Raw genomic sequence first — 17820 nt, 5'->3', positions numbered from 1 at the left:
AATAAGCAGTCTTGCATATGCGGATGACTTAGTTGTGATGGCAGATTCGATTGAAAGTTTGCAAAGTAATATTTCAGAGCTAGATCAGAAATGTAAGGACTATGGTATGAAGATTAGCATCTCCAAAACGAAAGTAATGTCAGTGGGAAAGAAATATAAACGGATTGAGTGCCAAAGAGGAGGAACAAAGTTAGAACAGGTGGGCGGTTTCAAGTACTTAGGATGCATATTCTCACAGGATGGCAACATAGTGAAAGAACTGGAAGCGAGGTGTAGCAAAGCTAATGCAGTGAGCGCTCAGCTACGATCTACTCTCTTCTGCAAGAAGGAAGTCAGTACCAAGACAAAGTTATCTGTGCACCGTTCAATCTTTCGACCAACTTTGTTGTATGGGAGCGAAAGCTGGGTGGATTCAGGTTACCTTATCAACAAGGTTGAGGTTACGGATATGAAAGTAGCTAGGATGATTGCAGGTACTAGTAGATGGGAACAATGGCAGGAGGGTGTCCACAACGAGGAAATCAAAGAAAAACTGGGAATGAACTCTATAGATGTAGCAGTCAGGGCGAACAGGCTTAGATGGTGGGGTCATGTTACACGCATGGGAGAAGCAAGGTTACCCAAGAGACTCATGGATTCAGCAGTAGAGGGTAGGAGGAGTCGGGGCAGACCGAGGAGAAGGTACCTGGATTCGGTTAAGAATGATTTTGAAGTAATAGGTTTAACATCAGAAGAGGCACCAATGTTAGCACTGAATAGGGGATCATGGTGGAACTGTATAAGGGGGGCTATGCTCCAGACTGAACGCTGAAAGGCATAATCAGTCTTAAATGATGATGATGATGATGATGATGACTGAATGTACTGCTCTATAAAAACTGTAACAAATTGTCCGTGGTGCGATACTGCCAATACATCTCATTTCATGTGATTCGGCTTGAAATACTGTGTCTAATAGTGGTTTTACGTGTTACATGACTGTAGAGGTGGGTCCACAAAACTGATGACAGTACACTATCTGATCAAAATACTCCGGCACCTTTTAGTGGATATTACTATGGGATGTATCGACCCTTCGACTCTATGAGGACTTGATCTCTGCTGTGGACACTTTCAGTGGGGTGTCTGAATGTCTGTGGAGGAATGCCACCACATTCTTCTTCAAGAGCCGAAATCTGAGAAGGTTGGACGCATGTCTTTGGAAAGAATTCGACGTTCTAACTCATCCCAAATGTGTTCCATTGGAATCAGGTCGGGACCCTGTTTGGTGAAATTGCGTGTTAGAGTAAACGTCGTTAAGCGCGAAGCCGTTCTGTTCATTAGAAGACCGAAACTACTGCGCAAACATCAACACTGCAACTCAGTACCACTACATGCACGCCCAATACGTTTCCATGAGAAGGTCAGATACCTCGGTGTCTGGCTGGAGCGGAAACTACTCTGGGCGGTGGGGGGTGGGGGGTGGGGGGGGGGGACGACCACATTCAACACGTGACCAACAAAGCAAACGCGAGGCTCAAACAACTTTATCCTATGCTTAACAGGCGTAGCACTGCGCCGTCTGCAGCTCATACAGACGGATCTTCACCGGGAATTTCGGCTACATACCCTCTTGCAGGTATTGCAAAAACTGTCCACACGACTGTACAGAAACACGAAATACTCGCAAAACCTGTTTATTCTTTCTCCTTTCTCTGGTGAACTACGACCACAACCATAGATGGAAACATAATAGTCGAAAGACACTATTAGCAACGAACTAAACATCTATTGTCCATAGCACACTAACAGAACAGTACTGGCGAGTTCCTGCAACACAGCTCTACTGGCAATCCCAGATGTTCGACCCGCCGAAAAACAGGCAACCGCAGGGAAGCCGTACTGTTCACAACACGCAAACCAGCCACACACACCCCCTACACTGTTAGCTGATCTAGGGCCGATCCCCCACTAATGTATGACGACCTCGGACTGTTACAGGGACGCAGCCGCTGCAGAAGGCCCAGGAGAATTCACAGAAGCCCAGCTGCTGCTCCCGGACTGACCCATCTGCAACGAGCAGCCACAGCGACAAAGGTAACGATGCACGACACCTCGCACTAACATAACCTCACCTTGCATGCACTGTCGCAGCTAGCAAGCCGCTACTGCCCTTACTGTCGCAGAGGTTTGTTTCTCTTGGCGCTTGCCTTGCCACTTTTTTCCTCTCTGCTCTTACATACCGTTCTCCTTCGCTCGCTTTCGTCCACTTTCCGTCTCCTGATGAACCATGTCAATGAGTCATCCTACCCAGACGCATGGACAACATCACAGCCCGCATCCTGTGGCTCCTGATTCGAAAACTAACGTGCTATACGGAGGTGACAGTAGAACTTTTGGTTTTGTCACCATGTCTTTGTGAGCTGGAGGGGCCCCATCCTTCTCTAAAAAAGGTCGGGACACTTCGCAGATCGAACCATTTCAGGACTGCTGAATCCACAATCCATTGTCTCACAGATACTGCTTTATGGCAGGGTGCATTGTCACGCTGAAGCAAGAAATCTTAGTCTCCCAACCGATGCTCTACTTTACGCAGTATACTGAGCTGTAAAAAGTGATCACTACCTCCCATATTTAACGCTCACTTAAGCGCAATAAGGAGAGCAGACTCTAAGCACGAAAAGCACCCCCATACTTCTGTAACCCTTGTCACCAGTTCTGTAAATCCTCGTCGCTACTGCTGTGGAGACGGAGTTGCCACTGTTACAGCAGGCTGAGTTTGTGAGTTCGTGAAACGGCTTCTGGTGCAATACACTGCTAAGAGAATTTCTCCCTGCCACTATTACACAGCTATTCCACAGGGTCGGGTAAGAGGGTAGGAGAACGAAGGTTCTACAAGACTCCAGCAAATCAGTAAGAAAGTCACACAAATGATTTAAAAGGTTTGTATGGTATTGTATTGTATGTTAACCTGGGACCTAGGAACGACAGAGAGGCTCCGTCCCCACCGCAGCCGCGGTGGTCCACAACCCCACGACGACTACCGCAGTCCACTTCACCCCTCCGCCGCCCCACACCGAACCCAGGGTTATTGTGCAGTTCGGACCCCGGTGGACCGCCCAGGAAACATCTCACACAAGACGAGTGTAACCCCTATGTTTGCATGGTAGAGTAATGGTGGTGTACGCGTACGTGGAGAACGTGTTTGCGCAGCAATCGCCGACATAGTGTAGCTGAGGCGGAATAAGGGGAACCAGCTCGCATTCGCCGAGGCAGATGGAAAACCGCCTAAAAACCATCCACAGACTGGACGGTTCACCGGACCTCGACAAAAATCCGGCGGGTGGATTCGTGCCAGGTTTACTTATCTTTGTGACTAGTTGAATACTGTAGTCCGTAGTTTGTATTATAACACAAAAAGGCCCTCAATGCTAGGTGCAAACAATCGTAGGTAAACTTCACAGGACGTAGCAAATGCAATATACAACAACTATCTGGCGACTTCTAAATTACGACGTTCTCTGTCTAAGTCAGTCCTGGACGATGATCTATAACCAAATGGGCGAGAACTGCTATTCTGTCTTCCGAGTAGGCTTCTCACCGTTGTCGTCCGGTCATTGGCGGATTGTACTCGGCCGGCAGTTGGCCGAGGGTAAGTCGATATCTTCATCCTCGACGACGCCCATGGCACTGTTGGAACTCGCGCAAGTGGCGAGTCTCTATGGCACTGGCACCAGCTCGCATCTTTGCGCCTGTGGTGCTTTTGCCCTGACTGTGTCTTGTTCGGACGAAACAGCACATATCGTAACGCTACCTCCTCCGTATTTCGCTGTAGGCACCACACATGACGGCACGTAACCTTCCCCAGGCAGTCGCCAAACCCCAAACCCAAACCCCTCATCCGACTGACAAAGACTACAGCGTGATTCACCACTTCAAATCACTTGTTTCCAGTCAGCCACCGTCCAGTGACGTTCCTCTTGGCACCACCTCAAGTGCAAGGAATGTGTGCTCTTATGAGGAACTGGTCGGCCATCGCACCCTATGCTTTTTACGTCCCTACGAGTAGTGACTGAGCCAAAACGACTGCTGGCAGCACTTTGGAACTCACGACTGATCCCTTCTGCTGATTACATGCAATTTTTTACTACCACCCTACGCAATATTCGTCGGCTCACGTTCGTCGGTGCAAGTCTGCCTGGCCTTTGTTGAGCTGTGATTTGTTGCTTTGCGTTTCCACGTGACAGCCACATTACTACAGCCGACTTGGCAGCCTTAGAAGGACTGAAATTTGCCTGATTGATTTGTTACTCCAGTGACTAGCCCATTTCGAATTCACTTCGCTATTATGACCGAGCCATTGCTCTGATACGTCTTTTCTATTAACAACACAGCACTCCCCGCCTGCCGACCGGTGTGACCGAGCGGTTCGAGGCGCTTCAGTCTGGAACCGCACGACCGCTACGGTCGCAGGTTCGAATACTGCCTCGGGCATGGGTGTGTGTGATGTCCTTAGGTTAGTTAGGTTTAAGTAGTTCTAAGTTCTAGGGGACTGATGACCTCTGATTTTAAGTCCCGTAGTCCTCAGAGCCACTTTGAACTCCCCGCCTCCTTTTACACTGACGGGCGAGCATCTCGTGACATCTAGTGGTCAATTCCGCTTCACACAGTGCGCCGGATACTTTTGGTTGGATAGTGATCGGCGACAGCGACTGACGCTTCGCATCAAAAATACCGGCCGCGTATTACCGACTGAACACTGTGAGTCACGTCTATGCCCTGGCTCCGACAGCATTCCCTGAGGGATCTCCGTTCGCTGACACCTGCCGGTCTCGTACGTTTACCTCGCCCCGGCAGTCTGCCGGGGGCGCCACACTTCTCTCTCTCTCTCTGTGCCCCAACTACACTCACACTCATAAATTAAGGATAACTGCTGAATGTGGTGCCACAGAACGTGGCACCACACAAAAATGGCGCTAAAGGCATAGGCACATAGGGAATACACACGACACAGATCTGCAAGTCCACGGTGTTGGTGATAAGTTGAGAAAACCGTACCGAAACACATGTGCTACAAGACGCCACTGTTTCCTGCGCATGTACCCAGACATCAATATGGGATATGATCACCATGCACACGTACACAGGCCGCACAACGGGTTGGCATACTCTGGATCAGGTGGTCGAGCAGCTGCTGTGGTATAGCCTCCTGTTCTTCCACCAGTGCTTTTCTGAGCTCCTGAAGTGTCGTAGTTGTTTGAAGACGTGCAGCGATACGTCGACAGAGAGCATCCCAAACGTGCTCGATGGGGTTTAGGTGTGGAGAAGAGGCCGGCCACACCATTCTGTTTCAAGGTACTCCTCCACGATGGCAGGTCGGTGGGGCTGTGCGTTATCATCCATCAGGAGGAAGGTGGGACCCACTGCACCCCTGAAAAGGCGGACATACTGGTGCAAAATGACGTCCCGATACACCTGACCTGTTACAGTTCCTCTGTCAAAGACATGCAGGGGTGTACGTGCACCAATCGTAATCCCACCCCACACCATCAAACCACGATCTCCATACAGGTCCGTTTCAAGGACATTAAGGGGTTAGTATCTGGTTCCTGGTTCACGCCAGACGAAAACCTTGCGGGAATCACTGTTCAGACTATACCTTGTCCGTGAACGTAACCTGGGACCACTGTTCCCATGACCATGTACTGTGTTCTTGACACCAGGCTTTACGGGCTCTCCTGTGACCAGGGGTCAGTGGAATGCACCTTGCAGCCTCCGGGCGAATAAACAATGTCTGTTCAGTCGTCTGTAGACTGTGTGTCTGGAGACAACTGTTCCTGTGGCTGCGGTAAGGTCCCGATGTGGCTACCTGCAGTACTCCGTGGCCGTCTGCGGGCACTGATGGTGAGATATCGGTCTTCTTGTGGTGTTGTACACTGTGGACGTCTCGTACTGTAGCGCCTGGACACGTTTCCTCTGTCTGCTGGAATCGTTCCATAGTCTTGAGATCACACTTTGTGGCACACGGAGGGCCCGTGCTACGACCTGCTGTGTTTGACCAGCCTCCAGTCGTCCTAGTATTCTACCCCTCATAACGTCATCAATATGTGTTCTTTGAGCCATTTTCAACACACAGTCACCGTTATCACGTCTGAGAACTTACTCGCTGCACCGTACTCTGACATGCACCAACACACCTATGCGTATGTGACTGCTGCCAGCGCTACCGTGCGACGACCGCAGGTCAAATGAACCGCATGGTTATGCCCTGAGGTGATTTAAATCCTGAAAACCGCCCACCACAGCGTTGTTTCACCATGTATCTGCATTATTCTTAATTTATGAGCGTGATTGTAGAAGGTCCACCGCACTGCGCGAGGGGATTCCAAGTAACTACGTGTACGTCTGGGCGTTTATAACAGCTGAACTGTATTGCTTTTCACAAATTAATGGATTGCTGAAGATATTAATTACTTACGGCAGCAGGAAACCTAAATTCCAAAGCAACAGTTTTCCATCAGCTCTGTTTCAAGACCTAAATCTGGAGTCGAACTATGTTTCCAAATTACACTTACAGCCGATAATGTAATTGTTGTGAGTCAGTTTCGTTGATAGTATTGTGCAGCTCAACACCAGAACTTAGGCAGCCTGGATGAATTGGCGAGCAATAACCGGAGTTACTTGGGACTGTAAGATGAAAGATAATTGAAAATCAAAAATCTTTCGCACTGTCATCCGACCAGTCGTCTTGTATGGTTGCGAATGCTGGCCGACTACAGTTGAAACAGAACACCGCCTAAGTGCAATGGAAACGAGGATGCTAAGGTGGACAGCAGGCCTCACTTAGTTAGATCACGTTTCCAGTGAAAGCATTAGGAAACAGTTTGGGGTTGCACCGATCCAAGACAAGATGCGTGAGAGTAGTCTTAGATGGTTTGGGCATGTTTTACTGGCCGGTGATGATTCTATTGCCAAGGCTGGTTACACACTTGAAGTCGTCAGCAGAAGACCCAAAGGATGACCTTAGCAACGTTGGTCTGATACGATTCATAAAGACCTTAAATGCGGGAATATCAACCCAGATGCAGCTCGTGATAAAGCGAAATGGAGACAACAGACCCACGTAGCGGACCCTGCAGACAAGCTGGACAAGCGCTGAAGGAAAAGAAGAAGATTGTGCAACGTGTTTACTTTATGTTAATATAATCACTGAGGCCAGCAGCGAAAGTGTTCAGAAGAGTGATAAATATTTTACAATTTTGCACTGTGAAATAACAAATGCACATTAGTGGAGAGCGTATCTTAGTCGTATCTTAGGAGTCCCTGGTTTGTCAGTTAGAGGTGGGACTCCGTCACCTCCAAAGGTCCGAGGCATTTTGCTCTGATTGTTGCCAGCATCATATTTAAAGTACCAGGGAAGCAGGTTGCTAGCCTTACTTGCCCCGAGTCCCATTGGGTTTTACCCCTAACGGCTGAGGGACTAACCGGTGGATTTGGTAGTCTTTGCCGTATGAGCACAAAGGTGACCACGACTCAGAATATGTCCGAGATGCCCAACCTTATTCCAAAGTAACTGGTATCCCGACTGTCGGGACCACTTACTTGGCCACTCATACGTTGCCCGTGGTTCATGAACTAGGACATGACTACAGGAACTCACACCATGAACCATGAAGTAGCTAGGATGATTGCAGGTACTAGTAGATGGGAACAATGGCAGGAGGGTGTCCACAATGAGGAAATCAACGAAAAACTGGGAATGAACTCTATAGATGTAGCAGTCAGGGCGAACAGGCTTAGATGGTGGGGTCATGTTACACGCATGGGAGAACCAAGGTTACCCAAGAGACTCATGGAGTCAGCAGTAGAGGGTAGGAGGAGTCGGGGCAGACCGAGGAGAAGGTACCTTGATTCGGTTAAGAATGATTTTGAAGTAATAGGTATAACATCAGAAGAGGCACCAATGATAGCACTGAATAGGGGATCATGGAGGAACTGTATAAGGGGGGTTATGCTCCAGACTGAGCGCTGAAAGGCATAATCAGTCTTAAATGATGATGATGATGATGATGATGATGAGTGGAGAGCGTGTGAACGAACTCTGTGTGGAACCTAATCTAACCCTTGTCACTTTCATACTAAGTATGTGGATGTCGGCCAACTGAACCCCCCCCCCCCCCCCCCCACTCCCGCCGCACCTTACATATTCTACTGCTAATCACTTTCTTGAAATATTATGGACGTAAAGCAGAGTACTTCCTTGTGTAAAACCTTAATTTGTTCTTGCATCTTAAATTACTTTCTTTTGGGCGTAATATCTTTCGTCTGATTTCTTTAGGCATGTTTAGTGCTCTACAACATACATGAATGTTTTCGTTAAAAATAGTACGTTAGCATTTTTAAAAATAATTAGCAGATAGAAGATGATAGAAAGGAAGACATGCCATAGTAATGATCTCAATAAGAAAAGAACTAACTTACAAAGGCAGAAAAGAGGAAGACACCAGAGCTCACGCAAAAACAAGAGTTCATATGTAAAACACAAGAGTAGTTAACAGACTAAAATCTGCTGCCAACAAATATTTCTTAGACTTCAGTTTATAGTGAAAATCTATTTTTAAATAAAACCTCGGGCAGAGAAGTCCAGTAGGAAGTCAGCCCAGAATATACAAAATAAAATATTTCCAACGGACCAGTTGCGAAATTAGATGGTGTTCACACATACCTGTATTGAGTCGAACATTTTATTTACAAAGCGGTACTCATAAAAGAACTCCTTGAAATTAATTAAAAACATACGACACACACATTATTGCAGAGCATATAGATTTCAATAGCAAATAAGTAGGATAAAAATCATTTAGGAACGACTGACAAGAAACAAAAAATCTCAGACACTACTACAGAGAAACAGATATTGACAGTGAAGACAATCTCTGAGCACTACATTCACTTAAATCATTTAGTTACGAAAAGGAATGCCGTAGAATGATTTGCCATATTTCAAGTATGTTGATGGATATTTTCTTGAACTCTATGGAAAATGGAATCTTTTCATAAATAATAGAAGAAAAGGGATACCATATCATATTTTGAAGCCATTTTGACTATTTTTCGACCGTGACTGTCTCAAGAAACATGGAAAGGTTTTTTTTTAATTATCGCTACCAGTCACAAACTTTGCCAACTATTGTATTACTTATTTACTTAGTGACATGTTTCGAGGTAAACCTCATCTTCAGGCTAAATGGCATTACAAAAACAACTTTAAAATAACGCCATACTGATCTTACATAGTCCTTTCGTAAACGTTGTGGTCATATTTTTTCTTCTGGCGTGGCAGTCTCGTAGTGATGGGCTGGGATGCCTCCATTTCGATGCCTCTCCTGGTCACTGTTGACAAATCGTCACTAACATAGCAGTAACTTGGATACACGATCACAAACAGTTCTGTAGTGCCCTGTACAGCAGGCTGACTGGACCTGGGTGCGTTCTGAAGGGACTGGAGTGTGTGAGAATCTCCGGCCCTATTCGGGACATCCCGAGACCTCCACTGTCCGAGTCTGGTGCTCTACATGCTAGACCATCAGAGAACCTCGTCGAAATGTGACAAATAATATTTTGTAGTATTTAGACATAGTAGATTAAAACTGAAGAAACTCCAAAAAGGTGGGAATTTAAGGAGATGAGACCTGGATAAACTGACTAAAGCTGAGGTTGTACAGAGTTTCAAGGAGAGCATAAGGGAACAGTTGACAGGAATGGGGGAAAGAAATACAGTAGAAGAAGAATGGGTAGCTTTGAGAGATGAAGGCAGCAGAGGATCAAGTAGGTAAAAAGACGAGGGCTAGTAGAAATTCTTGGGTAACAGAAGAGATATTGAATTTAATTGATGAAAGGAGAAAATATAAAAATGCGGTAAATGAAGCCGGCAAAACGGAAAACAAACGTCTCAAAAATGATAGACAGGAAGTGGCTAAGCAGGGATGGCTAGAGGACAAATGTAAGGATGCATAGGTATATCTCACTAGGGGCAAGATAGATACAGCCTACAGGAAAATTAAAGAGACCTTTGGAGAAAAGAGAGCCACTTGTATGAAAATCAAGAGCCCAGATGGAAACCCAGTTCTAAGCAAAGAAGGGAAAGCAGAAAGGTGGAAGGAGTACATAGAGGGCGATGTTCTTGAGGACAATATTATGGAAATGGAAGAGAATGTAGATGAAGATGAAATGGGAGATACGATACTGCGTGAAGTGTTTGAGAGAGCACTGAAAGACCTGAGTCGAAACAAGATCCTGGGAGTAGACAACATTCCATTAGCACTACTGACAGCCTTGGGAGAGCCAGTCCTGACAAAACTCTACCATCTGGTGAGCAAAATGTATGAGACCAGCGAAATACCTTCAGACTTCAAGAAGAATATAATAATTCCAGTCCCAAAGGAAACAAGTGTTGACAGATGTGAAAATTACCGAACAATCAGTTTAATAAGTCACAGCTGCAAAATACTAAAGCGAATTCTTTACAGACGAATGAAAAAACTGGTAGAACCCGACCTCGGGGAAGATCAGTTTGGATTCTATAGCAATGTTGGAACACGTGAGGCAATACTGACCCTACGACATACCTTAGAAGCTAGATTGAGGAAGGTCAAGCATACGTTTCTAGCATTTGTAGACATAGAGAAAGCTTTTGACAATGTTGATTGGAATACTCTCTTTCTAATTCTAAAGGTGGCAGGGGTAAAATACAGGGAGCGGAAGGCTATTTACAATTTGTACAGAAACCAGATGGCAGTTGTAAGAGACGAGGGGCATAAAAGGGAAGCAGTGGTTGGGAAGGGAGTGAGACAGGGTTGTAGCCTCTCCCCGATGTTATTCAATCTGTATGTTGAGCAAGCAGTAAAGGAAACAAAAGAAAAATTCGTAGTAGGAATTAAAATCCACGGAGAAGAAATAAAAACTTTGAGGTTCGCCGATGACATTGTAATTCTGTCAGCAAAAGGACTTGGAAGAGCAGTTGAACGGAATGGACAGTGTCTTGAAAGGAGGATATAAGATGAACATCAACAAAAGCAAAACGAGGATAATGGAATGTAGTCGAATTAAGTCGGGTGATGCTGAGGGAATTAGATTAGGGAATGTGACACTTACATAAGTAAAGGAGTTTTGCTATCTGGGGAGCAAAATAACTGATAATGGTCGAAATAGGGAGGATATAAAATGTAGACTGGCAATGGCAAGGAAAGCCTTTCTGAAGAGGAAAAATTTGTTAACATCGAGTATGAGTTTAAGTATCAGGAAGTGATTTCTGAACGTACTTGTATGGAGTGTAGCAATGTATGGAAGTGAAACAAGGACGATAAATAGTTTGGAAAAGGAGAGAATAGAAGCTTTCGAAATGTGGTGCTACAGAAGAATGTTGAAGATTAGATGGGTAGATCACATAACTAATGAGGAGGTATTGAATAGAATTGGGGAGAAGAGGAGTATGTGCCACAAATTGACCTGAATGAGGGATCGGTTGGTAGGACATGTTCTGAGGCATCAAGGGATCACAAATTTAGAATTGGAGGGCGAAACCAAGAGATGAATACACTAAACACATTCAGAAGGATGTAGGTTGCAGTAGGTACTGGGAGATGAAGAAGCTTGCACAGTATAGAGTAGCATGGAGAGCTGCATCAAACCAGTCTCAGGACTGAAGACCACAACAACAACAATGTATCCGTGGATTTTAATGTGCGTGAGTGTCTGGCACATACCACAAGTGCCCTCTCTCTGCGAAACTATCTGCCCTAGGGCTTTCACACGCTCGTCACGATAGTTCATAAGCGAACTACTGATGCTAAACTGTGTTCGCATCGACCCTGTGTGCAGAATCGTGTTGTATAAATGGAGATGATGTCTTAACTACTGACGACATCTTTGGCATAATTGTTTTATTAATCTCCATTGGAGGATGTAATTTTAGTAAGTGACTTAAAGTTTTATGCCTGTAATACTCTAGTAATTTTACGGTTACTTAAGCTATAGTGTGTTTTCTTTCTCATTTCCGATGCTAAGTTTTTTCTAAGGAAAGTGTTCTTGTTGAGCATATTTTATTTCTGATGAAGGTATATTTATACAGGTTGAGTCACCTAACATTACCGCTGGATATATTTCGTAAACCACATCAAATACTGACGAATCGATTCCACAGACCGAAGGTGAGGAGAGGGGCTAGTGTAATTGGTTAATACAAACCATAAAAAAATGCACGGATGTATGTTTTTTAACACAAACCTACGTTTTTTAAATTGAACTCCGTTAGTTTTGTTAGCACATCTGAACATATAAACAAATACGTAATCAGTGCCGTTTGTTGCATTGTAAAATGTCAATTACATCCGGAGATATTGTAACCTAAAGTTGACGCTTTAGTACCACTCCTCCGCTGTTAGATCGTGTGTATCGGAGAGCACCGAATTACGTAGGGATCCAAAGGGAACGATGATAGACCTTAGGTACAGAAGAGACTGGAACACCACATTACGTCCACATGCTAACACCTTTTTATTGGTCTTTATCACTGACGCACATGTACATTACCATGAGGGGTGAGGTACACGCACACACGTACACACGTTAGGTGACTCACGCTGTATATACCGAAACCCTGGTCAAGAATTTTAATAAATCTTTATCATGCAACTTTTTTGGTTGTCATCATTTATCGTGATAGATTACTGTGACAATCGTGCAGATGGAGTGTCAGACAGAAAGGAAACAACTCGGAATCGGTAAAAAAATAAAAAAGAGAAGGAAAGGAAACGTCGGTCGCGGTCGATACTAGTGCTCTTGCATTCGTGAGGCTGTGAGGTGGCGGCAGCGGGTACGGACCTTCCTCCTGGCCAGCTGGTGGTCGAGCCGGTGCCGGCAGCCCAGCAGGCACTCCCACAGGCCGCCCCCGCCCCCGCCGCCCCCGCGGCCGTCGCGCCGACCGTCCGGCAGGTCCTCCTCGGCGAACTCGTACACGTCCAGAGGGTGCCGCGAGCCGTCGGGAGATGGCAGCAGCGCCGTCGCAGACAGCTGATGGCTGGCCGTTCCGCTGCAACACACCACACACCCATGTACAAACCGTCCGCCGCCAGTACCAAAGCGCTCAATAAAATTTCATGGTTGACCAATGCGTTTTATTAGGAATTTCATATGTGCAATGTAACGGGATTTGCATGTACACACTTAGAAATCAAGTACTCTGGCAAGACGTAAAAACCATACGATGACGTGCAGAGTAAAGAGTAATAGATAAAAACTTTGTACACAGAACTGTGACAGGCTTATAGCTGAGTCAGGTAAAATAAAAGTAGTTTGGTATGAATCCGGGACTCACGACTAATCATATTACTGACCTAAGTCGCTACCGCTAAATGGTTCAAATGGCTCTGAGCACTATGGGACGTAACATCTGAGGTCATCAGTCCTCTAGAACTTAGAACTACTTAAACCTAACTAACATAAGGACATCACACACATCCATGCCCGAGGCAGGGTTCGAACCTGAGACCGTAGCGGTCGCTCGTTCCCGGAATGAAGCGCCTAGAACCGCTCGGTCAAACCGGCCGGCTCTACCGCTAAACCAGGTACACATCGTGAAAATAATAAGATATTTTTCTGTACTGACCATACTCAGTCATTCTTCGCAATTATAGCCTGTTGAATGACCGTGAAAAGAAAAAAAAATAACAAAAAAGTAAACAAACTCGTCTATCATTCGGTGGTGAGATAGTCGAAAACATAACTCTGCTGAATTAAAGCTAATCTTGCTGCCTTACTCTTGAGCTACAATAAGTTATGGTTTATGGGAGCAGTTTTATAGAATAGGCTGATCGGCTCTAGTAGCCATCTTGTAGTTTGAATTGTCGCTCGCAGGCAGGACACTCGAACCATAGGTAAAGTCCGAACTTATTGCCCGATGCTGCCGCTTGTAACGGGAGTGTCCCGTATCCAGAGGTCGCTGGCTATAGGTCGCTTCTGTGGCTTACGTAACACGCGGCCTTATTGGTCTCCGGGAGACCTTAGCGCCTATGTCGTCAACCAGTAGTACGGCCGAGGCTCGTCTTTACCAGTTGATCGCGGGAGGTTCACCGTGGAGCATCGGAACGTATGATTCTTCCGTGCAGTTGGTCCTCTAATGGACCGTAGGGGAGGTTATGATTCCACATAGTGCTGTTAACTAGTTACCGTGTATTTATATGACAATTTTTCGAGTTCATTCTTTCAAAAGTAACGTCAACAGTTCTATACAGCCGCGCGGGATTAGCCGAGCTGTCTAGGCCGCTGCAGTCATGGACTGTGCGTCTGATGCAGGCGGAGGTTCGAGTCCTCCCTCGGGTATGGGTGTATGTGTGTTTGTCCTTAGGATACTTTAGATTAAGTAGTGTGTAAGCTTAGGGACTGATGACCTTAGCGGTTAAGTCCCGTAAGATTTCACACACATCTGAAAATTTTTGAGTTCTAAACAGTGTATATACAGGGCTGAACAAAAAAATGGAAACACTGCAAAAAATTCATGATTGAACGTGAATGCACATACAAATTTATTTGGCCACGGACGGCACTTGTGCAGTGTCCTCAGTACGTACTCACAACAGTGTACCGTGTAGTTGTGAGTGCATTCTATCGAAGCTAAGTGAATTCGGACGTCGGCAAGTTGTTGGTGCTCGACAGTGGGTGCTATGTGGATAGTAACCAAGTAGCGAACCGTTTGTGGTTTCAAGAGGCACCGTTCCGAATATTTATACCGTATACAGGGAAAGCTGAAAAACACCACCCGCTAAGTTACAAAGTCTGTGTTGAATGATAGTGGCGGATGCCCACTAAAATTAATTGTGACTAAACGCAAGAGGCTGACAGCATCAAAAGTCACTGCAGGACTGAATTTCGCACCCGCGAACGCTGTCAGCAGCTAAACAACGCGAAAGGACCTCCGTAAGCAAGGAACTGCAGGGAGAGCTGCAATTCCAAAACCACACGTCAGTGATGCAAATGTGCGTATAACAGCCAAACGTGGTGACGAAGCCATAAAATGCAGTGAACATATAGTGTGTCGTGGGGCGATCACTCTGTTGCAGAAATAATTCAAAAGCCAAGATCGCTTAAATACTGTTTACTAGAAGACCGGTTCAACACACTAAAGATGCCATCATCGGATCTATGAAGATATAACGTGACAGGTTTGAGGGAGGGTTTACATGAGTTACACTATATACGTTACTGTTAGTACAGTACCACATACCTGAATGTTGCTTGTCGTTGTTGTTGTGGTCTTCAGTCCTGAGACTGGTTGATGCAGCTCTCCATGCTACTCTATCCTGTGCAAGCTTCTTCATCTCCCAGTACCTAATGCAACCTACATCCTTCTGAATCTGCTTAGTGTATTCATCTCTTGGTCTCCCCCTACGATTTTTACCCTCCACGCTGCCCTCCAATACTAAATTGGTGATCCCTTGATGCCTCAGAACATGTCCTACCAACCATTCCCTTCTTATGGTCAAGTTGTGCCACAAACTTCTCTTCTCCCCAATCCTATTCAATACTTCCTCATTAGTTATGTGATCTACCCATCTAATCTTCAGCATTCTTCTGTAGCACCACATTTCGAAAGCTTCTATTCTCTTCTTGTCCAAACTATTTACCGTCCAGGTTTCACTTCCATACATGGCTACACTCCATACAAATACTTTCAGAAATGACTTCCTGACACTTAAACCTATACTCGATGTTAACAAATTTCTCTTCTTCAGAAACGCTTTCCTTGCCATTGCCAGTCTACATTTTATATCCTCTCTACTTCGACCATCATCAGTTATTTTGCTCCCCAAATAGCGAAACTCCTTTACTACTTTAAGTGTCTCATCTCCTAATGTAATACCCTCAACATCACCTGACTTAATTCGACTACATTCCATTATCCTCGTTTTGCTTTTGTTGATGTTCATCTTATATCCTACCTTCAAGACACCATCCATTCCGTTCAACTGCTCTTCCAAGTCCTTTGCTGTCTCTGACAGAATTACAATGTCATCAGCGAACCTCAAAGTTTTTATTTCTTCTCCATGGATTTAATACCTACTCGAATTTTTCTTTTGTTTCCTTTACTGCTTGCTCAATATACAGATTGAATAACATCGTGGAGAGGCTACAACCCTGTCTTACTCCCTTCCCAACCACTGCTTCACTTTCATGCCCCTCGACTCTTATAACTGCCATCTGGTTTCTGTACAAATTGTAAATAGCCTTTCGCTCCCTGTATTTTACCCCTGCCAGCTTTAGAATTTGAAAGAGAGTATTGTTGCTTAACATGCATAAATCAGTTGGATACAACGATAAATGAGGCAGACCAGCTGATATAAAATGATTGTTGCAGTTGTTTTTTAATTTTTATTTCTGCGACAATGATTTTGTATCAGCTGGCCTGCCTCATTTATCGTTGTATCAAACTGATTTATGCATGTTAAGCTACATTCAGGTATGTAGTACTATACTAATAGTAATGTTTATAGTGTAACTCATGTAAGCCCTCCCTCAATCCTGTACATTCTATCTTCACAGATCCGATGATGGTACCTTTAGTGTGCTGAAACCGGTCATCTAGTAAACAGTGTTTAAGCGATCTTGGCTTTTGAATTATTTCTGAAGCCATAAAACCTGGGCTGTGGAAGAAAGTCATGTAGTCGGATGAGTCGTGTTTTGCACTGTTTCCAACGTCTGGCACAGTTTAAGTCACAAGAGTAAAACATGGCGGAGGTTCGGTGGTGAATGGGGCAGCCTTATCGGAGCATTCCAAGGGCGCCGTGGTTACTCTCCAGCGTCGCCTGACTGTCTAGGATTAAGACACTCCTAGCAGTGTCGAAACCCAGTTAATTCGTTAAAAATTAGTGACCGAGGGCTGTTTTCTTTTAATCGTATAATATTCCCTCTAAAACCTGCATTTCTCCGTTCTGACACGACTGTAAGGTGTTTTGAATCCCAGTGGGTTTCCTACATCTTGTTAGGCATGGAAATGTGTTGTTCTTTGGCGTTTCTGTGTTTTTGTCTAATCCTTCTATTACTTACGCGGATGTAATTAATGCCACTGTGAGCTTCCTGGTGATTGGCTAGTTTCCGAACAGCACTACATCTAGAGAATAAGAGCCGATTGACATACTGAATGATCGCATTGATTAGAAGGTTGTGTGTAGGCTGTAGAGCTGTCGTCTCAATTGTTTCTGGCTCAGTAAGATGCTGTCTAATTTTGCCTGAAAGGACAAGCACGTCACTGTTCTTCGAGTGCCAGGGGAATTTCATGTCGCCGGATTCAAATTTCACCTGGTCAGTGACTGTCTACCACAAGAAGAAAGGAGCTGCGAAAAATCTCCTGCGGCGATTATGACTGTGCAGTGAAGCAAAATGAATTATGAATGGTTGGGTTTTTATGTTATAATCAATTCTAGATCTAGTTACGATCAAGTTAAAACGTATCTTATTACTTAAATTCTTTAAAGCGTCTCATTGGATTGTGTTCTTTAGTGCTGAATAAAGCAGGTTGATGATCTTTTGGAGATAAAAAGTAGTAATGGATTTACACATATTTCCTGAACAATTTAAGAGGAAATTTATTTTTAATTTTGTCTTAATGGATGTTTAACGAATTACTAACTTATACAAGAAGTTTATAAAGTGGAAGCAGAAAATTTAGAAGTGATGGCTTTGATTTGAAATAGATGCCCGGGATATACTTCCAAAGAGTAATTTTTTTTTTATTATACATAATGATATATTAATTGAATGTGATAAATGTAATTTGACTGAAAATAA

At 44.8% G+C, this 17820-nt stretch overlaps 1 protein-coding gene across 1 annotated transcript in view; it reads right to left on the bottom strand.

Moving 5' to 3' along the window:
• The window catches only part of LOC126101224 (43 kDa receptor-associated protein of the synapse homolog), a 130191-nt gene that overhangs the window by 68410 nt on the left and 43961 nt on the right, over positions 1 to 17820 (bottom strand). Inside the window, exon 2 of the mRNA XM_049911915.1 lies at positions 12862 to 13069. Within this exon, the coding sequence (XP_049767872.1) occupies positions 12862 to 13069 (208 nt within the window). The remainder of the gene's footprint in view (positions 1 to 12861; positions 13070 to 17820) is intronic.

The sequence above is a fragment of the Schistocerca cancellata genome, chromosome 9 (assembly GCF_023864275.1).
Source record: "Schistocerca cancellata isolate TAMUIC-IGC-003103 chromosome 9, iqSchCanc2.1, whole genome shotgun sequence".
NCBI classification, from domain to species: domain Eukaryota; kingdom Metazoa; phylum Arthropoda; class Insecta; order Orthoptera; family Acrididae; genus Schistocerca; species Schistocerca cancellata.
This window is presented reverse-complemented; position numbering and strand designations above follow the sequence as displayed.